The sequence below is a fragment of the Apodemus sylvaticus genome, chromosome 11, assembly GCF_947179515.1.
Source record: "Apodemus sylvaticus chromosome 11, mApoSyl1.1, whole genome shotgun sequence".
Taxonomy (NCBI): domain Eukaryota; kingdom Metazoa; phylum Chordata; class Mammalia; order Rodentia; family Muridae; genus Apodemus; species Apodemus sylvaticus.
The window spans coordinates 84288252-84315379 of record NC_067482.1 but is presented as its reverse complement, the minus strand read 5'-3'; the positions used below and the strand labels follow the sequence as shown (position 1 = coordinate 84315379).

Genomic DNA, 27128 nt, shown 5'->3' with positions numbered 1-27128 from the left:
TGATAAGATGTATGTTAATAACAAAGTGGAAAATTACCAAGAAGCTGTAAGAACCCTCATCTACAAACCATGTCCTAGGTGTATTGATAGAAAGCATCTGAAACCAGTAACCAATCTGATGAGACTCTCTATTCCCAAGAACATGATCTTAAAATGGCATGAATTTAAAGAGGTGGGAACTAGAAAAATGTTCAGTTAAAAAAATCCTTGCCTCATAAATGTAAGGACCTGTGTTTTGATCCCCAAAACCCATATAAATAGCAGGGTATAGGAACATGCACCTGAAATTCCAGCAGTTGTACAGAAATGTGAGCTTCCCTAAGGATGCTGGTCAGCCAGACTAGCCAAATCAATGAACTCCAGGTTCAATGAGATCCTGGATCAGACCTAAGTGGGGACATTTTGATTGTAAGACAGAGAAATCAATTTGACAAGATGCATCATTATTGCTGTTGGTTTCAGTGGCAGAAGTTGCTATATAGGAACTGGGGAATCAGATACATCAGTGGTCTTATCCATCCATTCCAGGGCTGTGTGTGTGTTATAATACCAACCTTCCAGGCAAATACTACTACTCTATTACACTATATAGTATATGTATGTTATTATACAAATTCTACCCACTACTATAATATTGATGTTACTAAAATGGAGTCAACCAGATATTTTCCATTCCAATTTGAGGTTCACTCTACAGGAGGGAGATGCTATCTGGTATGGTAAATCTGGCCAAAAGTCCACAATCATGAAGGTGATGGGCATTAGTGGGGAACCTGCTACTGTTATTTTACTAAATAACATGCTATCAAATTGTCTTCTAAGATTCACGTTTATACCCGTGGTTCTGTGGAACTCACAGCCTTGGTCAGAGAAGCTACCTTTTGCAGTGGGCAGCAGTGAATGCAGACTCATACCTGGTAGAAGTGCTGCGAGTACGTGCCTGTGAGTGCTCCTCCCTAAACAGCAAGGGGACTTCATGGGAGAGGGGAGAGGAGAGAATCTAAGTGCCGAAGGATGGGGAAAGGTGCTGTGCAGTGCTGTCTACTGGACACGACAGAGCTGGTGCACATAAACTCAGAACCACAGTAGTTACAAACAAGCAACTTGGATGTCACTTCATCTCATCAATGGTGTTAAAGGAACAAAGAACAGTGCCAACTGAAGGTTGTGCCCCATAGGTTACTAGGGAAATTTAGTCAGCAATAAGAATGAATGAATTACTGCACATAAAATTTGGGGGAATTATGTTTGATAAAAATAAGCCAATCCCTGCCACTTAGTACATTATACCACCTCCTTAACAATCTAGAAGTAATAAAATCCAAAAGAGATCAGGGGTCTTCAAGATAGGACTTGGAGAAAAGTGAGTTAGGCATTATATGGTTAGGTATAAGAGTATAATGCCCGGGAACTTGCCAATGATGGGATGATTATGTCTCTGGCCTGAGGTAGATACAGGAACTTACACAACAATGATCTTCAAAAAAAAAATACTCATAGACACATGCAAACACAAGTAGAAATGAAACAGAGGGAGCTGGGTAAGATAGTGAATCACAGCAAAATTCAGTAAAGGGCCATGGGACTCTCCTGTCACTCCTGGCAGTGCACATAAACACACAATGAGCTCAAAGACAAAAGTTAATTATTATACGGATTCAGAAGCCCAATCAAAAATGTCTACTGAACAAAGATAGACCAGAACAGTTGAAAGAGGGAGATAAGGGAAAGGCAGGAAGGAGAGGAAGAGGAAGAGAGATAGACAGAGAGAGAGAGAGACAGAGAGACAGAAAACTGAACTAATTTAAGAAGGAACTATGAAAGGAAGGAAATTTAAAAGTATGAGGGAACAGTTAAACAGAGATGAGTTAATTTGAGAAGAAAAAAGAAAAAACAAAGAAAGAGAGAAAGGAAGGAAGGAAGGAAGGAAGGAAGGAAGGAAGGAAGGAAGGAAGAGAAGGAGGGAAGGAGGGAAGAAGGGAAGGAGAGAGAGAAAGAGAAAAAGAAAGAAGAGAGAGGAGAGGAGAGGAGAGGAGAGGAGAGGAAATGTAATAAGAGAAAGGGAAGGGACAGACTGGCTGCAATGGAGTAAAATTCAGCAAATAAGATAACAGCTCTGCTATTAAAAATAATGAATTCATGAAAATTTTAGGCAAATGGATGGAACTAGAAAATATCATCCTGAGTGAGGTAACCCAATCACAAAAGAAAACACATGGTATGTACTCACTGATAAGTGAATATTAGCCCAAAAGCTCAGAATACCCAAAATACAACTCACAGACCACATGAAGCTCAAGAAGAAGGAAGACCAAAGTGTGGGCACTTAGGTACTTCTTAGAAGGGGGAACCAAATACCTATGGCTCACTGCCAAACAATAGACTGAACACAGGGTCCCCAATGGATGAGCTAGAAAAAGGACCCAAGGAGCTGAAGAGGTTTGCAGCCCCATTGGAGGAACAATAATATGTACCAACCAGCACCCCCAGAGCTCCCAGGGACTAAACCACCAACCAAAGAGTGCACATGGAGGGGCCCATGGCTCCAGCTACATATGTAGCAGAGGATGGCCTTTTCAGACATCAGTGAGAGGAGGGGCCATTGGTCCTGTGAAGGCTCAATGCCCCAGTGTAGGGGAATTCCAGGTCAGGAAAGTGGGAGTTGGGGGTTGGTAAGCAGGATGAGGGGAGATGGGATAGTGGGTTTTCAAAGGGGTAACAAGGAAAGGGGATAACATTTGAAATGTAAATAAAGCAAATATCTAATAAAATAAAAATAAAAATATAAAAAAAATAATATAACAGCTCTGAGCTTATATTTTTCTTTGCTGTACCTAGTATTTTCCTATTTATGTCTCTGGCCTGTCAGTCAGCTTCTCTCACCACTCCGTGGAGAGAGGGCAATTTTAACAATAGCTAACTGGAGCCCTTCAGAGTAAATGCCACTTCAGTAACCACTGCCATAAAGGAGCATCCCCCGCTTTCCCCTCGGCCCACTTCATATTAGAAAGAGCCATGTCAGGCAGATGGATGCATGGCTAGCTGGATGGAGGAACAGGTGAATAGGTGGACACGTAAATAGAAGGATGGTTGGATTTGGAAGGGCAGATGGTAAGAAGATATGGGGCGCTCAGCTTAAGGAAAACAAGCTTGTCACACACACAGCCTATTTTCCTTAATGGAAGGAAATGGATGGCACCTGGCCACCTGGAAGACTGGAGTCTGTCAACATGGTGCTTTTTGCTATTCTGTGGAACCAGTCTTCCCCAATGCCCCAACATCTTGAGCACTGCTTAGGCCCTTATCCGGAGCTTAGTCTCACCATGAATAGAACCCATCCTTATGAAACAGGTCCTGTGGACTTTGCATCCTCCACTGACAGCATCCACCCTCATGCTATTATAAATCCTTCCTCCTTAGGTTCATGCCCTGAGCTGTTTAGCAATCAAATCAGTAGAACTCATTCTTATTGTAAAAGTCACAAGTGCTTTACTACTTTGCTAGGGAGTTTCCACGTAGCTATGCCTAAAGCTTTGTTGTGATAATTGTCACATGAAAACCTGTTTTCCAAAGTTTTGCTTTTCTTAAATGTGTAAGAATAAATCACAAGATCAAACTCTGGACATTTTGATCCACAACTTCTGGCCTGCACAAATGGTGCTGAACTAAATTTCAGACTTCATGTCAATCACAGACCATGAGACTTACAGGATCCCTGAGAGGAAGAGTCAGTAGTCCCCCAAAGAAAATGGGCCTAGACTATGACCTTCCCAGACAGAGGGTGTGGCTTGATGTGCTTTCCTTCAGTAAAGACTAGATGACAGGATAACTCCAATTTCGTGGCCATGAACATTGACTGGTAGAACTGGATCTATAGGCATAATGATGGAAGTCCACAACATCTCAAATCTGTAAAGGAGCATTGTGTAGTCATCTCTATGGGCTTGTATAATATCTAGTCTCCCACAACAAGCACACCTTTGGCTTTTCAGGTAGTGCTTCCTTAGAGACCTGGTGTTTTACAGGGGTTTGTGTCCAAAAAGTTTTTTCATGGAATATAATTACTCTTACCCTGAGCAACACTGCTGAGTTTCAGTAAATGACTCCATGCTGGACATTTTCACCCACCTGAAACCTTGCTCCAGGCTGAGCCATTAAAAACTTGCTCTCAAATCACTGGTGAGATGCCCATAATCAGAAAGCAGATTTCTATGAATTCCATTCCCTCCACAGGGCTTCCTGGGGGCAATGTCAACCTGCCTGAGGTCTTGTGAGTTCCCTTCAACAACTGCTCTGAACATGTTAACAGTCTATGCAGCCTCTGCTGGCTCTAGCCCAGTCTTGGGCAATGTCTACTCTCTGATATATTCCAACTTCAATAAATAAATATCCAAGCCTTATATCTACTCATCAATTATATACTTATTTGTAGTATCTAACTACTAAATGGAAAGACAGAAATGACATGTGCTTGCCTTTAACCTGTATAGTTATATTTAATATAGGTGCCTTTAACCTATATATATATAGGAATATATTCTATTCCTCCAAATGATAAGCTTCTAAAGACAAGGCCACACCTAATGTTACAAAAGCCTATCTATATAAAATGTAGTCCATATGCTTAAATAGCTAACCAGTACTCCAACTGGTAAAGTGCAGATTGCATAAACAGAATCCTTATTGTTTGATGGCTAGCATCAAAGATCTTATCCATTAAAAAAAAAAAAAAAACCCCAGCAGTACAGGTCCCAAATTTCACTTTGAACCACAGATTTTCATTTAATAGCCAATACACTTGAAAATGTAGTTTTCACTAGCCTTTATTATTTTGCATTACTAAAATGGGCCTAATGGTGCTTGGGTCTTGTGAGAAATAGGCAAGAAAGTATTTGGGAGTGTCCATTCTTATGCTTAAATCTTTTAAAAGAAGTATTCAATGAATAGTAGTTTTACATTTGAGACAATAAAATTATCATGTTAGAATTGCAAAAATATGAGAACAGTAACATGGTCCATTTGGCATCCTCTCCTATTCAGATAAAATCAGAAAATCAGTAGAAAGATGACATTGAAGATCACTTTTCCCCATCATGATCTGACATCCAACTCCAAAGCTTGAAGATAGCCCGTACAGGGGAAGCCATCATCCCTAATCTGTTCTCTCTCTCTCTCTCTCTCTCTCTCTCTCTCTCTGTGTGTGTGTGTGTGTGTGTGTGTGTGTGTTTGTGTGTGTGTGTGTGTGTGTCTACACTATGATCAGTTAAACTGAGAGCAGTCAGTGAACTGTATACACATGTGAATTCATGAAAAGAAAACCAGGAAATGTAGCAGAAAAGTATTAGATAAAACACTGAGTGGGAGATCAAAATGACCTGGGATTGAGTGCAAAAATTACTCAACCCTACCACTCAGCTTCTTCATCTGGGAATTGAAAATGTCAACTGCCAATCTCTATAGTAGATCTGCAGCACTGACAAGGTGCCCAGCCAGTGTGGCCTCACACTATAAAGGTTAGAGGGGATACTTCTTCCTCCACCTCTTTCCATCTTTCTCCAAATGTATACTTGATTAGAATTTGTATTTGAGAACTGATGAGCAGTATAGAAACTCTATGCCTCAAAAGTCTCATTTCTCTGAAGAAACAGTTTACGACTGACTGCTCCAGTCATCAAGTTAGCACACTGCAACTTTCCTATCACCCCTGTTCTCAGTGATGAGGATGGACTTTTCTCCTATAGCACAACGTTAAACTTGCATACATCTTCTGATATTCCAGAGTATAGATGCCCAGGTACCTCTCTGCCTTCTGCTGCTGTGCTCTCTTCAAGGCAGTTTGGAACTCAAGTCAGAGACAAAAGGCTACTTCCAAAAGGGGTATGCTCTATTCTCTGCAATCTCTGCCATTGCTACAGTCTCCAGTGTTCTCTTTCTATTACTGACCAATCCCTCCCTTACTGCTGTGCTTTATATAGTACTGATCATCCATATTAAACGTGCCCTGCTTTCTTTATCTTCTTACTCTCTTCCTATTACCTTGGAATATAACAAAATTGACACTATGCTCAGAAAATGGTAATAGCTGAGAAGAAAAGATAACAAAATTCACTATGTTAAGACCACTTAAGCATGCCAAGAAGGTGAGGTTTTTAAACTCACTTCAATCATTTTAGAAGGTGACAGAGGTAAAAAAGCACAGGGATCGGATGGCAGGAGGTTGCTGCAGAGACACTACTCCTTTGATGTCTTTTATAAGGTAGAGCTCTACATTATAGCCATAAAGTGACCATAGTCACCAGGAGGGTTCAGTTGTCAGGAATCCACATGGTTTTTACTCTCTGTCTCCTGCTCACAGCATAAATCCCAATATAGAAAGTTCCTGGACTGCAGGGAAAGCTGGAAATGGGCTGTCACCCATCAGACCCTTGTTCCTTGCTGCACACTGTCCTTGCTCTGCAGAAATCTGCCCAGTCACAGGTCAGCAGGCCCATGGAAATAGGCGGGTCTAATGTCTGCTTCCATGACCTCTGAGTAAATGACTGTCAGAATGGAAAAGACATTCTTGGTTCTCCGGCCTACGAGGTCTCTTGTGACCCAAGAGAACGCTTGGCTCAATACTAGGGAAACATTTTAATTAAGAAAGCACTCTGAAGAGCACCACCTCCTCCTTGTCATCCAACTGGCCTTGAAACAAGAACCTTCATATCTCAGTGCATGCCATTAATTAAGCACAGGTCTCACTTGTTCCCATTGTGTCCTGCTGGTTCTGCAGAAGACACAAGACAATGGGACTGTGCTCTGTCCTGGCTTAGACAGAGGATTTAAATGATTTATCTGGTGGGCATCCAGGTCTCATTTTTCAGGAGGAGGAAAAGAGTGTTTTTAAGAGAAGCAGCAAGCCTGAGGCCACACATAATTTGGCAGAGGAGTGCTTAAACCCCACCTTCCTGACCAAGAGATTCCAATTCTTAGTGCCAACCTCAGTTCCACAAATTGAATCATAGAAAATCACCCATTTACATTAATATTTTCCTGTAAAATGGTACTTTCTTATGTTTCTACCTAATAAGAAATAACCAAGAAGTTAAGACTAAGCAACGCCCACAGCTGTCCATCACTGGCCAAAATCCACACTGAAAATTGTCATCATTGGCCCATTCATGTTGTGCACACAGTTTAAAGTGCATTGATATGAACCTAAATGACACAGGTTAATTAAGAGACATAGCTAGCACAAGATGTATGGAGCTGTTACAGCCAGAACATGGCCTACTGTATTACAAGTACAAGACACTCTAAAATAATAATAAACATACAGTATAATGCATTCATAAAACAATAGCATAATTGTCAGTATTAAATTTAGTGCAGCGCACACGATTCTCTGTCCTCTATTTTATCCAAAGCACCAGCATCATCACAAGCACAGGAGTAATGCATTGTGAAATGGCGTGATGACAGCTATGTCGCCAAAGGGCAGTAGGAATTTCTCAGCTCCATTATAACCTTATAAGACCACCACCAATCACATGATCCATCACTGCCTGAAATACTGCGATGGTGAGAATGGCTTCCATTCACAGCTCCAATCACTCCAATGGCAAAGATCGCATTGCAAGAAGTATCTCCCTGCTGTGTGGGACATGTGACCCTGTGTTTAAAGACCAGAACCAATTTTCATAAAACTAAACGACTATAGGTGACTGCAAGAATAATTTATATGAGTGACAATGGCATTAAGTCAGCTTTATGAGTGCAAATGGAAGACAGTAGTACATGGTCTCTGGTGACATTATCTAGGTAAAACAAGACAGGGCACAGTCTCCAGACATGCAAATAAGCAGAGTAGACATCTACTCTTATACAACCTCTACACCTCACTTAGCACCCAAGCAAGAACCAGTGAGATCGTATCTGGTTCTTCTGAAACCCTTATTCTGAGAACACTGATGTAATGTGTATCCCCTCTCCAACCCTGTATCCAAGTGTCTGGACCACCACATCACTGGCTGCAGTTCACATTATATTATTCTTTGTTTCCTCAGCTGCTTGCCTTTTCTTCCACACTTCTGAAGAGGATACCATCAGTGAAAAACACAACACAGCATACAATATGATATAAATATATGTTAATAATACTATTAATATATATTAGTATAAAAATCCAAAGCCATTTGTTTAAAAAAAATTAAACTAAGATATAGACATTTTACATGAAATTCCTGAACTTGGGGAGATCTAAGTAAGTTTTATACGCATAGGGCATCGCCTAGCATTGACATTGTCCAGAATGCTGGTGTGAGCATCTCTTCCAGGTATAATTGCAGAATGACACCCTTGAGCAGAGCTTTAGATGGAGTAGCTAATAGAGGCCTTAGTCAAGTCTCCTGATAGCTAGCATTCCATCGTAGGGACTTAGACTTTGGCAAGCATCCCTCCCAGAGGACATTTTAAAGGTAAAATAATTACTAAGTTTATAAATACTATAGAGGGCATGCTGAGGGCTGTGCAGCCATGGGCTAAGTGGCAGGTGGCAAGTGCCCAGGAGGCTTGCTGTGACATCCCATAGGAGTCTCAAGGGGAATTAAGTCTAGTTCTTCTGAAAGTGCATTGGGCCAAAAATAACTCACTGGTCCTATGACCACACAGCACTTTTAAGTTACTACCAGTACTTAAAGCTAAGAGTTTGTCATTCATGGATAGGATCATCTGTATTTGAAAATAAGATCAAATTGTTTCTGTGTCTTTGGAAAAGTGACCATTAAAGGTGCTTTCAGGCTCACAGCCTCCCTAGAAACAAGAAAAGCTTCCAGGAAAATACAGCACAATTGTTTAAAAAGAAACAAGAAAGTCCCAAGGAGAACACAATTTTTAATGCAAATATTAATAGGAGCTCTTCGAGTGATGAGACGGGAAAAACTTTACAATATACTAAAAGGTGAGTGATCGACAACTACACAATGTGGGGAGTCATGATTTAGAAGATCAGTTTGCAGGTACATCACTGAATTCTCTGTTCAGTATCAGATGCATCAAGTGAAATGGATTAAATTCATTCCCGGTGTTTTCCTGGAACTGTGCCCCCTCACCTGACCTGAAACTGTCCTGTTTGTAATTGTCCTTAATTTTTGATATTAAAGTTGGTGAGTTCACCGCATTGGTGATTCTAAGTAACCCTCCAGGGAGCCTCAAAGCGTCCTCTAAGCAAATTGCTCAGCAAATCCACACATCATCAAGAATGACAGGGTAATGTCAGGACAAAACAAACTGGAATCAACATAAAAAAATGTTATGTAATGCAATGAATATAGTAATTGCATTTCATATGCAAAAAATGTCTTCCTGATACTGTGTGTTGAATGGCCTACAAAAACATGACTTGTTTTAGCTTACCTTTTGAATGACCTCATTAATCTCTGGAGAATTTGGAGTATACAATATTTTTCCATGTAATACAGGTTTTAGAAAAGACCATACCAGTGCACCATTTGGAGACTGTAGAATTTCCTGATAAAGCTTCAAACAGAATGGTGCTGCCGAATGAAAATAGGAAAATAACTATTAGGTTGATAAAGACTGTCCTGTTAATGTTGAAACTTAGAACATACACTTCTGCTCTGTCTTGATTTTCAATGAAATGACTCATGTACTTTCAGGACATATCTCCAGACTGTGTTTCTAGTTTTCATGACATTAAAGCCCTTCTTAGGGGACAGTCCTTGTCCCCTAAGAAGCATCAGGATCCCATCTTCCAGGCTGTTGTCCCTCATAGTGAAGGCTCAGACACTTAAAAAGAAGATTGGAGGTTATTTTTGATGTGGCTTTAATGAAGAAAAATCTTACTTCAATAATCATAATGTTGAAAATAGAAAGACCTTTTTCATATGTAGTCACCTTGTCAAGTTGCTCCTGGATTCTCTCTGATAATCCATATAAAAACATCATAATCGCTACTTTTAGTACATTAAAACATACTATGTTGACTCAAACAATTCCTTATGGTGGTTCTTATTGTAGAGCTAATTGATGTCAATAACTACTCTACTTATGTTATCTAAATCCATAGGCAATTCATCACTCTAATGATTGGCAATTATTACAACATTTATAAATAATAACAATTACATCAGTATAACCAGTTCTTTTACCCAACAAAAAGCAGCGAGCCTTGAAAGAGCCTTGAAAGAGCCTTGAATGAGCACTGTTATGTTGACCTTATGTTGTGATTCACATGGGTGTGTGTTTTGATGAGCACTATTTTGACCATTGTGTAAATTTTATATTTCCAAATATCATGAACATAAAAATACTTTTATCAAAAATCCAAAAAATTGATAAATCTATCCCCTAAAATATAAGGTAACCATTTTTTTAGGATATATACCAGGATATTTTTTTTTGCAGAAGAATATGAATTGATCCATCCTTGTCTCCTTGTACTAAGCTCAAATCCAAATGGATCAAGGACCTCCACATAAAGCCAGACACTCTGAAGCTAATAGAAAAGAAACTGGGGAAGACCCTTGAGGACATTGGTACAGGGAGAAAGTTTCTGAACAGAACACCAATAGCGTATGCTCTAAGAGCAAGAATTGACAAATGGGACCTCATAAAATTACAAAGTTTCTGTAAGGCAAAGGACACCATCAAGAGGACAAATCGGCAACCAACAAATTGGGAAAAGATCTTCACCAATCCTACATCAGATAGAGGGCTAATATCCAATATATATAAAGAACTCAAGAAATTAGACTCCAGAAAACCAAACAACCCTATTAAAACATGGGGTACAGAGTTAAACAAAGAATTCTCTTCAGATGGCGGAGAAGCATCTTAAAAAATGCTCAACTTCATTAGTCATTAGGGAAATGCAAATCAAAACAACCCTGAGATTTCATCTTACACCAGTCAGAATGGCTAAGATTAAAAATTCAGGAGACAGCAGGTGTTGGAGAGGGTGTGGAGAAAGAGGAACACTCCTCCACTGCTGGTGGGGTTGCAAATTGGTACAACCACTCTGGAAATCAGTCTGGCGGTTCCTCCGAAAACTGGGCACCTCACTTCCAGAAGATCCTGCTATACCACTCCTGGGCATAAGGTAACCATTTAACTACAAATTAATCCTTGAATCATTGACTGTAGAGTTTATTCTATTTTAATAACTTGCTCTTTAAATTTCAAGCTTAATAGAAATGGGGGAACAGGTCTTATGTTAGGAATAATCATGTTATACATAAAGCAAGAAACTCAAATCCAAGAGTCATAAGTGGTTTCTGAGATGAGAAAATTTCAGTTAAACAATTTAATGTTCTCTGATCTTCTGAAACGTCCTCTGAAAAGGGAGGCTTGATTTGCTCTCTAATGGTTTCTGTGACAACTGTTTTAAAAGATGCAGAAAATCATCAACAAAGATTGTTTCTCAGTGTTAACCAACTGACTAGACAAATGAATGGATGAGATGATGGATGGATGGATGGATGGATGGATGGATGGATGGATGGATGGATGGATAAATACATGGTCGCATGGATGGATGAATGCATGCATGCATGGATGGATGCATACATGGATGGATGCATAGATACATGTATAGACGGACGAAAGGACAGACATATGGATGGATGGATGGATGGATGGATGGATGGATGGATGGATGGATGATAAATACATGGTCGCATGGATGGATGAATGCATGCATGCATGGATGGATGCATACATGGATGGATGCATAAATACATGTATAGACGGACGAAAGGACAGACATATGGATGGATGGATGGATGGATGGATGGATGGATGGATGGACAGATGGATGGATGCATACATGGATGCATAGATGGATGGATAGATGGATGCAAAGATTCATGGATGGATGAATGGGTGATGTATGAATAGGTGCACAGATAGATGCATGAGTGGACATATGAATGTATGGAATTAGAGGGTCTATGGATGAAGGAAGGATAATCAGTCAAGATTCCTAAGTGAAAAACAAAAGAAATGAGCATTAGAGAAAGAAGAAATGAAATCTATTAAAATTAAATAACCCTAATATATGTTTCACTTCCAAATGACTCCAATGTTTGACAGCTATACAAAATATTTAGCAGCTATGGAATACATTGGCCTACTGCTAAAATGATTCCAGACACTGTTGTCAACATTGTTTATCCTAGGGTACCCAAGGGACTGGGGTTTCAAATCTTTTAGACTCAGTTTTTGGAGACATGGGTAGGAATATTAGCCTTTGATCAAGGGCCCTGGGACCTATTGGTTGAGTACTTAAAATCCGATGCCATCATGTGCCATCAGAGGTCAGCCCAGGAAGAACATCTTACCATGCAGGCCCAGTTATTACTGTACAAATGCAGGAGACCCTTATCTTACTTGAGTCAGGAGGAATGTTGAACTTCTCTTTGTCATCTTCCAAGAGTTCATTAACTCTGGGTAAATTAACAAACATGTTTGAACTGCTGAGGAAAGACTCCTGGTCCTTACAGAGAAGCTTCATTACTGACTGGAAAGAGGCGAAAGATGAACTTCTGGCTTGGCCATTTGACGAAACCTGAGCAGAACAAAAGTAGCTTTCCAGACAGGCAATCATGGCACACACCTTTAATCCCAGCACTCAGGAGGCAAAAGCAGGAGGATCTCTGAGTCTGAGGTCAGCCTGGTCTACAGAATGAGTTCCAGGTCAGCCAGGGCTACACAGAGGAAGTCTGTCTCAAAAAACAAAAACAAAAACAAAAACAAAATCAACTTCCACTTATATGTGACTTCAAACTATTTTCTCAGCCCTCTGGAGGTATAGTTTCATCTCTGACTAAATATACAAGAAAAATAATAGACTGCTTGAATCTGTCCTGTTCTTGAGAAACCACTGAAATCACTACAATGATTTTATTTCTAGGAAATTATGTGGTAGAAGAGGAAAATCACACATTTCACACACACTCATTCACATGCATTCAGACACACTACATGCATACATGCATGCATAGTCACACACTCAAACACATTCACACTCAAATTTGTATACTCACACATTTATATACACACATGCACACATACTCACATACACTCAAACACACACACACACACACACACACAGAGAGAGAGAGAGAGAGAGAGAGAGAGAGAGAGAGAGAACACAGAGAGAGAGACGGAGAGAGAGACAGAGTCATAAGCTTACATTCATTCACTTCCCTGTTTGTCCAGTAATACATGACTATCTCAAATAACTTAATAGTCTTAGCAGCATGTGTTCACACTGCTAAGTTAATACCAATTCTTGGCAGCTACCCAAATTACCCATCAACAGATGAGTACATGGAAATGCTGTTTGGAAGGATTCTGGATACATTATTATCTGGGCCCCGTGTACCTCCAATGCACCTTACCCATCCCTAGTTGGTTCCATCCCAGGTAGAAGGACTTCAAGCAAAAGCTAATACCAAGCCAATAACCTAATTCAAGTCTGTGTTTGTATTAGAGGAAAATGATCTGTAATTTGTAAGCCAATTATTTATATGTAAATAAATGTTCTAAGGTTCTTGAAAGCAATTTGCTCTCAGAATTAAGTTAAACAAGCCCTTGAAATCTCATCTGTGCTAATAATTGACTTAGAAGATTTTTACTTCATAGACAAAGCATGAGCTACCTCAGCTTCTTTGTTGGTGAGACATAGATCAACAGCACTTTTCATGAAGGTTTTAGGGCAAAGTCAGGCCCTACTGGCATGCTGTTAGCTCCAGAGCCATTAAAAACTGTCTTTGTCCATATACAATATGGTCCTATAAGATTATAGATACTGGAAGAGAAACAAAATGAAAAGACAACAAACAGAAAAAAGAAAAGGCAAAAACATTCCCCCATTGTGCAGAGATCAAACACACCTGTTGGAAGTCTGGCATGTCCAGCAAGGCCGTGATTTTAAATGTGCGAAGAAACTCAGGGAGGTATTCAAGGGCGTGCTGGGCTCTGGCAAGGATGGAGCTGAGCCTAGCAATGACGTCCAACAGAGACTTCAGCAAGCCATTTGCTTCGGAGGGTATCAGAGTCTTACAGGACAGGAAAAAGGAGAAAAAACAGAATAATCAATACTATTTCTATTCTCACAAGCATCTCTGAGCAGTGAAATCCTGATCTCTTGATTTTATTCTCTCTTGAATCTCAAAGGCATATTTGTTACACTCTATAAAATTTCTGTGTTGGGGTAGATGTATCTGTGTGTTTTGTAGGGCACATCAAATTATAGCAGTATTGTAAAATTGGAAACCAGCAACAAATTGTTAGAATTTGAATCGCTTTCCAAGTATTTCTTCATATTTTTTTAGATGACTGAGGTAGATTTTGAGAAGAGGCTCAAAATAAAAGTGTTTTCTGTGACTTGCATTGCATGCACGCCCCAGCACAGCACTCCTAGCACCCCAGGGTGGTACATGAGTGAATGGAGGCCCAGGGAGGTGAAAGGTTTCCTGGAGTCTACCAGTGAGAAAAGTTCAGGGCTGTAAACTAGACCAGTAAGAGTGTCCTCAGAAACCCCATTGTACTTAGGTCCTCAGACACAAAACACATCTTGCTCTTTGTCTATGTATCCCCAATTACAGGACATAAATTCTAGGATTCTTTTCTAACTTGATCATTTATGTGCAAAATGCAAATAGAACAGCATCTTTAACATTCGGTACACTGTGAGCACTTTTTGGCTGACTGAGATAACTTAGCAGGCAGCCCCCTGCCCACAAGTGGGAAAACACCAGAGAGATTCCCCTCCCTCCTCAGGTCATCTGCATCCTGGATTTTCAGTTCTCCAGACTGGGCCAAGGAATTCAAACATCATCACTTTTCAATTTTGTTCTCTGGGGTTCTGCCAGCTCTACAGTTCATATTTCTTGCTATGTTCTGGTGATGAGGACAGCAGGCTAAGAAAGTGGAGACTGCAGGAAAAGGAGAAAGGGCGTGGCTTTTGTCAGTGCCCCACTCCCCTTTCTACTTGCAGCTATCATCTACAAGTGACCCTTCGAGGACCCTGACTTGTGGTAGGAAGTGACTGGGATTCCAGCATGGGTGACTTTAACTCAGCATTGCTTACTTCATCAAAGGTTTCTGGGGCTGTCAGCAAGTGAGACAGAAAGTTCTTGTAAACTAGGGCTGTACGTGTATCTCAGCAGCGATACATGTGCCTATCACACAGAACACCTCCCCATCTCCAAGTGGCATCACGTAGAAGTGACCTCTCAGTTGTGCATAAGAAAAGTGTCTGATAAACGGAGCTATTGGTATTAACGGTAAAGTCACCGTTGCTCTCTTGATGGAGACAGGATCCAATCTAATATCTCATTTTCCAAAGAAATCTTGATAGGGGTGATAGCCTTTGTCTAAGCACTTATTTGGCCCTTAGAAACCTAGATAGGTCTTTGTGGGCATGCTGGAGCAGGCACTAAAGTGGTTCTAAAGATAGACTGGTGTATAGGCCCTCTAAGGTACAAGGTAGAGTTGAAAGAGTGGACATGCCAGCTGGGAGTGTCAACTCTACCAAGACAGAGAACTTTATAAAATATGAAGGAAATTTCAAAATGTTAATCTTCCTTTAAGTATTTTAAAGTACACTTATTCTGTGCTTGCTTCGGCAGCACATATACTAAAATTAGAACAATACAGAAAAGATTAGCATGGCCCCTGCGCAAGGATGACACACAAATTCATGAAGCGTTCCATATTTTTTATAATAGCCAGAAGCTGGAAAAAACCCAGGTATCCCTCAACAGAAGAATGGATGCGAAAAATATGGTATATATACACAATGGAGTACTATTCAGCCATTAGAAACAATGAATTCATGAAATTCTTAGGCAAATGGATGGAGCTGGAGAACATCATACTAAGTAAGGTAACCCAGTCTCAAAAGATCAATCATGGGATGCACTCACTAATAAGTGGATATTAGCCTGGAAAACTGGAATACCCAAAACATAATCCACACATCAAATGAGGTACAAGAAGAATGGAGGAGTGGCCCCTGGTTCTGGAAAGACTCAGTGTAGCAGTATAAGGCAAAACCAGAACGGGGAAGTGGGAAGGAGTGGGTGGGAGAACAGGGGGAGGGAAGGGGGCTTGTGTGACTTTCAGGGAGTGGGGGGCCAGAAAAGGGGAAATCATCTGAAATGTAAATAAAAATATATCGAATAAAAAAAATAAAAAGTACACTTATTCTAAAAATTAGTATTTATACTTAGAGACTGTGTATATATGGATGTGAGGGCATAGGATGTAGATAAACATGCGGGAAGGTAGGTAAACATTTGTTGGAGGTTTCCAGGCCTGGCAGAGGGAAAGGAGACTATGAAAGCTCAAAGAGCAAATTTACTCTTTTCTAGCCCAAGACTGAACATGGCATATGAGTAGGTGTCTTGTGCTGTTGCAGATCTGGGCCTTTCTGCTGGTATATGTGCCACATTTCGTCAGGAGGAAATGGTAGAACTCTGAGGAAGGCATGGACAAGAGCAGGAAGAGAGGGGCATGGGAGTTTATGTAAAGGTGCATGTGTGGGGATGAGGAAGACCTCTAGAAAGGGTGGCTGAGGATGGGAAGCATGGCTGAGAATTGGTGCTGGGGTTGGGGCCTGAGACAACTTCCCCCACCTCCCACCTTTACACTTCTTCTCTGAGGATTTTATCCTCCTGTTCTCTCAGACCATCCATACTTTATGGAGGAGAGCTGTAGGGCAGGTAAAGAACTGCTATACACAGGAGCACAGAGCTGTTGAGTTGCCCGCCCCTCTTCAGCTTCCCAGAGCTGTGCTGGTAGAGCTGGATGGACCTAACACAGAGGATGAACACCACAAATCCAGGGGATGGAAAAGATGACAGCTATAACATGGGAGGCACCGCACCTGCCTCGGCAGCAGATGAATGAACTAGGCTGAATCCCGCTTCCTTAGACTCTCAGGATGCTGGGCCTTAGTAAGTAGAGAAATCCACCTATAGGAACCAGAAATGTTTCTTTCTCCTGACCCCTACTCACTGCCAGGTTGTGCTCAATGTCTCAATGGCCCTGACCCTACAGACACACTGTAATGTTTTCTAGAATTCCTTTAGTTAGACAAGATTTAATTGAAAGATGCCTATCCCAAGTCATTCAACAGGTTGACCCACCCCCAAGTGACTGAGAATAAAACAGAATCCCTCATTGCTGTTCAATGCTACAGCTAGTACAGAAGGCCATGGGCCATCCCTCGATCTAAACAACCTGGAGGCCAAAACTATTTTTATGTATCTACAGTGTATAGGTACAGATTTTTTTTCTTGTCAGTATTCCAAAGGAAATGCAGTATAACAAGTGTTTATATAGCATTTATCAGCTTGCAGGTATTATACATGATATAATGTATCATGAAGTTAAAGGATGTAGAACATGTGCTGGTTGGTTTTTGTCAACTTGGACATATCTGGGAACAGGAACCAACATTGAAAAACAATGCTTTATCATATTGGCATGGTGGCAAGCCCTGGGAACATTTTCTTAAATAGTGATTGATGTGGGAGGACGCAGCTCACTGTGGGCAGTGTTACTGGTGGTCCTGACTGCTCTAGGTAAAGCAGGCTGAGCAAGCCATGGGGAGCAAGACATCAAACAGTACTCCTCCATGGTGTCTGTTCAGTGTCTGCCTTGACTTCTGTCAATGAAGGATTATGATAAGAAAGTGTAAGGTGAAGTAAACCTGTGCTCCCTAAGTTGCTTCTGGTCATGGCCCTGACCACAGCCTCAGAAACCTAACCAAAATGGAAGAATTATACCTAGCTTCTATACCTCACTCTCTTTCATAGAAGGCACCAAGCTCCCTCAGGTTCAGAGTCTGAGGAAGTAGACGGCTGCACACCCAGTGCCAGTGTGTAGTTAGCAAAGTCCCAGGAGCAGCTCCCCTGCGGTCAGTGCCTCCAATGGGCACAGTCCTTACTTTGTAAATGACATTCCTCAGGTTCAGGTTCTGGCCTATCATCACGAGCAGAGAGAAGACCTGAGACCCAGGCAGGCTGCAGAGTTCCCTGGTGGCAAACCAGGATTTGTCACCCTCTGGAAATGTCAGCAGGAGATGGAGAATTTCTTCATCGCATTTTCCAGACAAGGCAATGGTGAGGACACTGGAGAGAACCTGTTGAGAAGCATGTGGATCAGACAGAAGAAACCCCAGTGCAGTATTGCTTCAGTAGCCTAGAACCTGCTTTCTCAAGGAAAACAAACACCTGGAAACTCAGAACACTCTCTCAGAGACACAGTGCCACTAGGACCTGTCCATCATTGTGACAAAATGCCTCAGGCAAACACCCATGATGAAGAAAGGTTTATTTTGCCTCATGGTTACAGCAGTTGTGTTCCATAGTCTACCAGCTGGGTGAGGAGCACATCTTGGTGGATGTGCATGACAGAACCAAGCTGATCACCTCATGGTGCTAAGGAAACAAGGAGGGAGAAACAAAGTCCCAGTCCCCCCACACATACACTTTAAAGATACCAAAGTCACAGTCCCTATGACCTAACTCTCTCCAACTAAGAGCCACTTCCTGAAGAGACCAAATATTTACAAGATGGGCCTCAAGGGATAACCTGGATCCGGACCACAGCTCGGTCCAAGCATGTTGAACAGAAATGTTTTCAAGATTGCGGGTCATTCTCTGTCTGCACAGCTCCCCTTTGTCCGAGCGCTCTGGTGATAGCTGGTGTAGATCCTTTCCTCCCTCTCTCCACAGCATCTGCTGTGTAATCCTCACCTCTCAGCCTTGCCCATGCCCCTAAGGTTGCCTGGGACTTGTCTGCAGATGCTGATTCACTCTTCTCTGCCTTCAGTTTGCTAGATCTTTCATTTTTCACTAATAACATGTAGGAAACCAGTAATTTTAAAGCAATTTTGCCTCCCTTACTTTTAGATTTTAAAAGGTCATTCCTAACTTTTCATAGTTTCCTTTAAAAAAAAAAAATAAAAGCATATAAACTCAGAAGGCGGCACAGAAGGCAGACGCTATCTGTTTATACAGCACTGGTGTTCCATGGTGCATTCAAGGACGTGGGTGCCTCTTCACCCGGCCTCATCTTACAGTTACTGACCTTGCAAAAAGAATTGCAAAGAATGTAAAACATATGGGATCACATATCATATTGCATGTTTACAGCTGCCATGGGTGCGATCACTGTGAAATGTCCTAGCCAACAATTCACCCTTTATGTGAATCCAATGATAAAAGATACAGTGTCTAATTAGAAGGCTTGCAGTCAAAGAGGGTTCAATGGGTGTTTCTATGTGCTATGAAGTCGATAAGAGACAATATAGTAGTATATCAGTCATGGATCCCCAGAGACACTAAAATTAAGAGACAGACAGACAGACAGACAGACAGAACTTCATCTAAACTAAGGAGATTAGGAGCTGACGAGATGGCCAGATAAAGCACTGACTGTGAAAAGAATAGAAACATAAGCATGGCAGTCTATCCACTGGGGATCTGGAGATAAGAGATTCCCTGGAGCAAGTTGGTTAGTCAGACTCAGTGAATCAGCAAGCTATAGCTTCAAGCGAGAGATGCTACCTCAATATAGAAGGTAGAGAAGGATGCCAATGTTATCTTCTGGCCTCTGTGAACACATAAACACACACACACACACACACACACACACACACACGCATACACACCTACAAACACTCAAGAAGAAAAACAAAAAGAAAACCAAGACTTATGGCTCAGGTATTGTGGGGACTTGCTAGAATAATCTATAGTAGCCAGAGGCTGAGACCACAAGGATGGGGTGCTGCTGCAGCTGGAGTTTAGAGGTCACAGAAAGTTGCACTTGCCCTTGTTCAGGGGACCTCAGTAGTTTTTCTCTTAAGGTCTGGAATGGTTTAGATGAAGCCTGACATCTCAAGGAGAGAAACCCACCTTAAGCGAGATCTAATTATCTAATACTATCTCATCTTAAAAACACAAACAAAATAAAAAACAAAAACAACAACAACAACAACAAACTCTACTACTCTGACAAGGGCCTTTAGGAAAATGCCACCAGCACATGTAACCAGCCAGGTGGCTTTTATGCATGGTAGTGGAACTAACACATTTCCTTACACCTGCTTGCAGATGTGCTCTGGCAGTTTCCAGGAATCCCTAAGGTGTATTGTGGGCACCAACCTGCCTTTCATTGCTGCATTTGTTCAGTTATGTAAAGATAGCTTTGGGATAGAATTTGGCTGGGAAGGAGGGCTCACCCAAATAGAAAGCATCAGCTCCAAAGGAGCTGCTCCCAACTCTGGGTGGGCAGGAGCCCACGCTGGCCCCATAAAAGTCCTCAACGCTTGTTGAGAGCCTCTGTCCCCACCTCTCTCCGATGTGTCACTCAATGTTGACAGGTCTTTGAACTTAAGGTTATTTCTTAGAATTTGAGGGTAAAGCATTTTGTCTTGAAACTGTTGGCATCCCACCTACCAATAAAGAAAGTCCCAATAGAGAGCCTCCTGCCACCATCCAGGAGAACCTTCTGCGTAGGTTTGTTGACATGCCTCTGTGTGTGTGTGTGTGTGTGTGTGTGTGTTTGCTATTTATGCTTTTTAATAAATTATTATGCCTGTTTTTCTCATTGAAAAGATGCCTGAATCAAGTAGCACAAGTAAGGAGTATAAGGAAACACTGTTGGTCAGTTAGAAACACCCATTGTTTCCATTCAGAGCACTGTAGGCATCTCAGACTTTGCTCTGGTCCATACCAAAGATGCTGTTTCCCCTGTGTTTCCTATGCCTCCATGTTTGACTTGGAAATCTACAGGGAGACAGAGGACCTAGGGAGGTATTTCCCCACTCTTGGCATACAGATGCAGTCACGTGGATACTTAATTGATTTTAAACTAGTGATGATCCCCATTAGAGGCCCTCACCATTTTCAGCAAGCGCTTACATGAGGCAGGGATTGGGGGGTGTCTGAAGAGTTTGTACATGTGGTGTACCTCATGGGTCTAAGGCCTGGGGGAGAGGCATGGGTTGAACAGCTTGAACATGTGGCATGAGTCAAGGGCAGGGCTGAGGGTGTGGTTCTGCCATTACCCAGCTAATGATTTTATACATTGAGATAGAGATAAAATTCGAGCAAGGCACTCTGCTCTTTCTTTGTGCGAGCAGCAAGGACATGCTGATAGCATTGCAGTCAACGTGGATCTCTGAGAATTGACTGCTGATTTGCAGTTTGAGTGATATAAAATTAAAATCAGGTCAAACAGGGAAAACTGATCCTGTATACTTTAGTGAGTATTGCTCTACGGTGAAGCTGGGACTGAGCTCAGACCTACGGACACGATAAAGACCCAGATAGAGAAGAAGTGATGGAAAGAAGAGCAGAGTGTCATAGGCTCTATCTAGGACTGAGCCCCGGGCCAAAGTCTTTGCTAAAGGCACTGTTAGAGGGATCTGATCCAATCTCACACTGAAGGACTTGAGAGATACCGGATTTCCATCTAATTGAAATAAGTTTCCATGTCTTCATAATAGTAATAAGAAGATCCAATGCCTCCAGGAATTGCAAATGGGAGTTTCTGTAAGGCAGGGGACAGGCATGGGAGAGTGTTTAGTAATGCTGCTCAGGGTGTTTGGGCAAAATGCACCTTTCCCTGGGGTGCATCAAGAAAAATGAGAATAGAAATTGGATAAAATCATTAATTGAAAAAGACATTTATGTTTAAGACAGCCAGAGGGGAAAGGGGAATGAAGATGGAGAGGGAGGAGAGGGGAGAAAGAGACAGAAGCTAATCAATTGGTTCTGTGCTTTCGTATTCCTGAACAGAACTATCTCACAGTGGAAAGGCATCACTGGGCTCTGCGTCTGCTGGGACAGGCTCCTGCAGCATAAAATGTGGGGATTACTCCCCAGAAGAAGGCAGAGGGGGCTGAAGCCCAAGGCAAAAGGTTAGACTAGAAGAGCTTCAGAATCCAGCACATCTCTGGAGTCTAAGATGTTGGGTTTGTCAACCCCTGCAAGGAAGGGAAAACAGGCAGGCCCTTGCCTGCTTCAGCACTTCAATATCTCGAATGGTAATGCTCAGAATTTCAGCTCCATCTCCAACGTACCCTGCTCAAGCACACTGTCTGTGACTGTCCCCAACACTGAGCTACAAGTACAGGACTACCTATTGTCTCCTCTACACTGTCGGCACTGCATATTTAATGATCTCTCCTCACAGAAGTTTGGCTGTGATAGCAATGCCTTTGATGCTTGATACATGGAAAGATATTGAGTGGACAACAGGAAGAGCAGGCGAAGGTTTCTGCAAGTTCCCAAGGAACCCAGCACAGCAAAGTGTATCCTGAAGATCACCTGGCAACACTTCAATGTAATGAATTTGTAAATTGACTAATGAGACCAAGGAAAGAAAACCAGGGCCAAACAAAAGGAGATGGGACTACAAACAAGAAGTCACCATCAGCTTGATACTCTAGAAGAAAGCAGAGCCCCAAGTGTCACCTGCTGAGTGGCTGTGCGTATGTGTGATGTCAGTGTACATGTGTACTCATTAATGTGAATAGCCTCACGTGTTTGAACAGAGAGAATGCATTTGTTAGTCCCCGTCCAATTTCCTATGGATCCATCTACGTAGGTGACCACAGTGGTTATAGAGATGTATAGAAATGTACACTGATTGGGGGCAGGGGACCACATAATTATCTGTGCTTTAATTTTTACTGCATAACCCACTAGCTCACTGTACAGCCCATCTCACCATAGAACATCAGCGACACCTGGTGGCTACTCGCTGCTTAGCAGGCAGCAGGGCAGCAATCTCTGCTCCAACTAAAGTAGATCATGGACCTTGAAATAAATGAGTTTATCAGTAAAGCTTCTATCTGGGGAGCCTTGGGCTGCTGCTCAAGCAGTCTGGCCACTGCTCCAGACTCCTGCTAGAAATATTCTACAGTGCAGCGTTCATACTGCAGCAGTCACTCTTTCCCCTGAAGGGTGCCTAGTTGAAGAAATGTTTCCAAAGCTCCACTCTCTGCGGAGCTCCCCTCCTCCTTCATCCCCACATTTCCATGGGCATGTGGTATGTAATGAGATACAATTGATGGTTTTTATTGAAAACAGATACTGCCTTTCTTGTGATAAGTAACTCTGTGATATTGTAGTTTGCATTTCCGATCCCTGGCTTTCCATTTATTTCAATCTTAATTTAGATTAACTGTTAATGAATCTACTTACTAAGCTTGCATTGAGCCCCAATTAGTCAGAATTAATACGAAATTCAATTTATATTGGAGCCTGGGTGATTGTCAATTGAAATATAAGCTGGCTTCTCCATTCTCTGCAGAGGAAGGTAACCACGCCCCTCCCCCCCCCAGAAGTACAGAAAACCACAAGCTAAGGATTTCCACCGTATTTGCTGTGGCTAGCATGGTAGCCACCTGCTTCCCTCTCTACTGATAAGCGATACCCCTAATACTATTTCCAAAAGAGAAGAGAAAAACAACACATTGTGTAAGGGTTTTAAACTACTCATTTTTCCACTTCGTCACCCAACCCTTCTCAGCCACACTAGGGAAACCCAAGCCTGTCACTTTGCTTGTCTGTTATGAGTCACAGCCATACCGCGTGACCAGAGGGTGTGGCTATTTTCCATCCTGGAAGATTACATATTTTTAACTAGCTTTCTTTGGGGATTTGAGACTTATGACACATATGGAACCATAAAAAAAAAAAAAACCTAAGTCATGAAAATAAATGTTGCCAGAAATCTTATCCAAATGGTAGCAGCTTACGTTCATATCCTTCAGCTCCCTGCATGAGCCCCTCCAATTTCAGCTACATCATTTGTGTGGACACCCATCCCCCCCACCCCAGTTATAGAAGGGGGAGGGGCATGGAAAGGTGTTCAGGCCAGCTGCAGCTGGGTGGGGCCCCTCACGATGAGGGGTACAGCAGCCCTGTACCTTTGAATGGGAAATGTTGGCTTCTAAGATGCTGTGGATGGTTTCCTCAGAGATGTGGAAGAAGGAGCGAAGGTCCTCAGTTAATTTGGTGGCATTCTTCATCAAATCCTTTATTTTTACATCTGAAGAAAACACGAAAGGAAAACAGAGTTTATAATAAATTTTCAAAAGTTTTATTGATTTAAAACAAAATCTGGTGTTGCCACCTAAATAAGAAGTTTCTCTTATGCTGTCCAGCTTACAGTCGACACTAATTAAAGTTTCATCTTACTCTTCTAGGGCCATCTGAGATCACTTCTTGTTTAAGTAAATAAAAAACCCTGGCTATGTGGTATCATCTTGGCAATGGCTGACTCTGAGTCCAGGATGCTTTCAGACTCACTTTAGAAAGGATTCTTTCTGAAGGAGCAGTGTGCTGTAGAGACCTCATCTTTCTTAACAAGAAAATCATCACCTAAGGATGTGTGAGCATTCTTCATACTTTTCATATCAATTCTGTGTGGGGTTTAGAAGCTGACTGGATAGAACAGAGACGCGTAGGATCCAGTAGTTTGTGGGAGGATGGAATTAGAAATCCAGACAACACAAAATTGCCTCCTTTCCTTTGCCTGACTTTTAGGACATCAGGAATTTCCCTGTGAAGCCTGAACAGCTCTGACTAGCTACATTCTAAATTGTTTAGCTGGTTTTTGCTTTTTATTTTACATAATATCAAGCACAACTCTTGCTTTTTGTGTTTTGTTTCAAATGTGTTAGAAGAAAACACTTAATTTCCTTTTACTTAGCTTTTCTTGCATTAATTTATTCACTCACTTTGTATCCCAATTGCAGCTCCCCCCATTTGCCCCCAGTCCCCCCTCACACAGCCCCTCCTAAACTGAAATGACATCACATAATATCCCCTTTCTCTCCTCCCTCCTCACACTGTTATGTCCCCCCCTCCCTCTCAAATTCAAGGTCTCTTCTTCCCTAACAGTGTAGCATAATTTTCCTTTCTAATGCTTCATTTTAATAATATGTCAGATTGAAACACTAAATATAATTTTTAATAAAGCAAGATGAGAAACCACATACCCTCAGTGACTGTGAAATTGCTAAGAAATGTCATAACAGGAATCTTTGACATCCAAGCCTCCTCGAGACTTTTGGTCAACCTAATGTGACAGAAAATTAAAATGAGACAAGATGAAAAAACATCAGAAGCAATTGCTAGAGTGAATAACCTTGCCTCTGTTCTGGGAGCTAGGCTGGATAACACAGGCTCCCTCTGACAAATGGACATACTCAGTCCTCTGATACTATCTGAGTGCAACCTTCCCCAACACCAGGCTTCCAACATATCCTTGCTCAGCCCAGTGCAGCAAATGAATCAGGGTGATGGCAGCAAGATGCATGATAAATGGATTCTCCCATATGTGAGAAATAGACAAAATAGATGATGGTGCATCTGACAAATTATTGCAGGCCCGGGTAGATGGCTGCTGCTTCTCTGTACCTATGTCATCTGCAGAGTGTAAAAGTCTTCTCCTTGGAACTCACACTTCTAAACACATGCGAAGTTTTAATCAAATAGGAAATCATTTGAAAGTATGTGTCTGCTCATTTATTTATATTTAATGCCATACTGTCCTCCTGGATCCCAGTATGTGAGCCAGGGTCTTGCTTGTCTATATAGCTCACCCGACGGCAAAGGCTGCTGTTAGGATTTAACAGGTAAATCATATTTATGGAAAGCCCTGGTGTTTGACTAGTATGTGGTGCCAATGTTATCGGAAATCAATAACTTTAGAAAAACTTCATTCTGAGTGAACATTGAAGCACACATCTTTCAGAAAATTGAGAATAGTGAGGAGGGCACAAGAGCGTGTTATACACACCTCTGCATGTGCTGCTGAACTGTTCCCACCAAGGGCTGGCACGTGCAGCTATGGCTGGAAGCATTTTCCAAGATGCTTTTTAAGCCTTCCAAGGCATGGGAAAGATTCCTGCTGAGACATTCACAGTCCAGCTGATCAGGTGATGACCATATCTTTCCAATTTCCTAGAAAACACAGCAGTATTTATCTGCACAGGACTGAGGTTGGTTCATGGGTAAAACACACACCTTAATTATTTCCAGAAGTGTCTGACAATGCTCCCATTTCCTCTGCACATGTGCAGCCATGAACAAGGCAAGACTTGCTCCACAGTACAGGACAGAAAACAAGTCATGCCATGTTGCCTGGTACCTAGTTTCCCAGAGCCTGGTTCCTAGTTCCTCTCAATCACTCAGTGTTTAGAAGAAAAAGAAAATTTAAAAAAAGAAAGAAAGAAAATGAAAAAAAGAAAGCCAACATAAAAAGAATGGCACAGACCTGGGACCATGTTGAAAGAAACAGAGTGGAGAACAGATGTGTGATCTCTGCTTTGTCAATCAAGGAAACACAAATAAAATCTGCAGTGAGATCAGCTCCTCAAACCTTCCAAGCTGTCTACATAAAAGACAGGGATGATTATAATAAAGACATGGAGAAAGGGGACCCATTATATGTTGTTGGTGGAAATCTACAGTAGTACCGACATTAAAGATGTTCATGTATGAGTTCCTCACAATGCCTGTGCTATCCCAAAACCACTCCTGGGTCTATACCTAATGGAAAGGGAAGTAGGTGTGAGGGACGGGTCTCATGCTCACTGTAGCAAGCAAGATGTGGGATTGACCTGAAGGTCCACTGAGAGAGATGAACTGATGAAGACAGAAAGCCTTACACACTCTGTAAAATACTATTCGGCCATGTGAAAGAAAGAAAGCACGCCATTTGCATGACACAAATAATCCTGGAAGAAATGCTAAGTCAAATAAGTTAATCAAAAAAAAAAAAAAAAAAAAAAAAAGACCAGATGAAGCCTGGGAGCAGTGTGTGGTTGAGAGATGGTTTTGTGCAGTGTGTATTTAAATGCTGATTTCTATGCCCAGGCATCTGGTTGTGGTCCAGTCAGCATGGCCAACCATTTCTGGTCTCTGTGTTATAGAAAAATTATTTTCCATCACCCATGATTGGTTAATAAAAGAGCTGGTCAGCCAACTCACTGGGAAGAAGAAAAAAGGGCAGGACTTCCCATTGAAGTCAAGAGGACGAGACCGTCCCAGAGAGGAAAGAGAGGAGAGGAGGACACTGAGGAGGAGAAGGTG

The 27128-nt window shown here is 41.7% G+C and overlaps 1 protein-coding gene and 1 non-coding gene across 2 annotated transcripts in view; one reads left to right on the top strand and one right to left on the bottom strand.

Annotated features, from left to right (window-relative positions):
- The window catches only part of Abca13 (ATP binding cassette subfamily A member 13), a 450643-nt gene that overhangs the window by 296393 nt on the left and 127122 nt on the right, over positions 1-27128 (bottom strand). Inside the window, exons 21-27 of the mRNA XM_052199718.1 lie at positions 25834-25997; positions 25031-25110; positions 23957-24078; positions 17960-18154; positions 13896-14060; positions 12388-12565; positions 9394-9533 (exon numbers count right to left, since the gene is read on the bottom strand). Coding sequence (XP_052055678.1) covers positions 9394-9533; positions 12388-12565; positions 13896-14060; positions 17960-18154; positions 23957-24078; positions 25031-25110; positions 25834-25997 — 1044 coding nt within the window. The remainder of the gene's footprint in view (positions 1-9393; positions 9534-12387; positions 12566-13895; positions 14061-17959; positions 18155-23956; positions 24079-25030; positions 25111-25833; positions 25998-27128) is intronic.
- Positions 15620-15726, top strand: LOC127696969 (U6 spliceosomal RNA). The gene has a single exon (XR_007980390.1). It is a non-coding gene; the product is annotated as a U6 spliceosomal RNA (small nuclear RNA).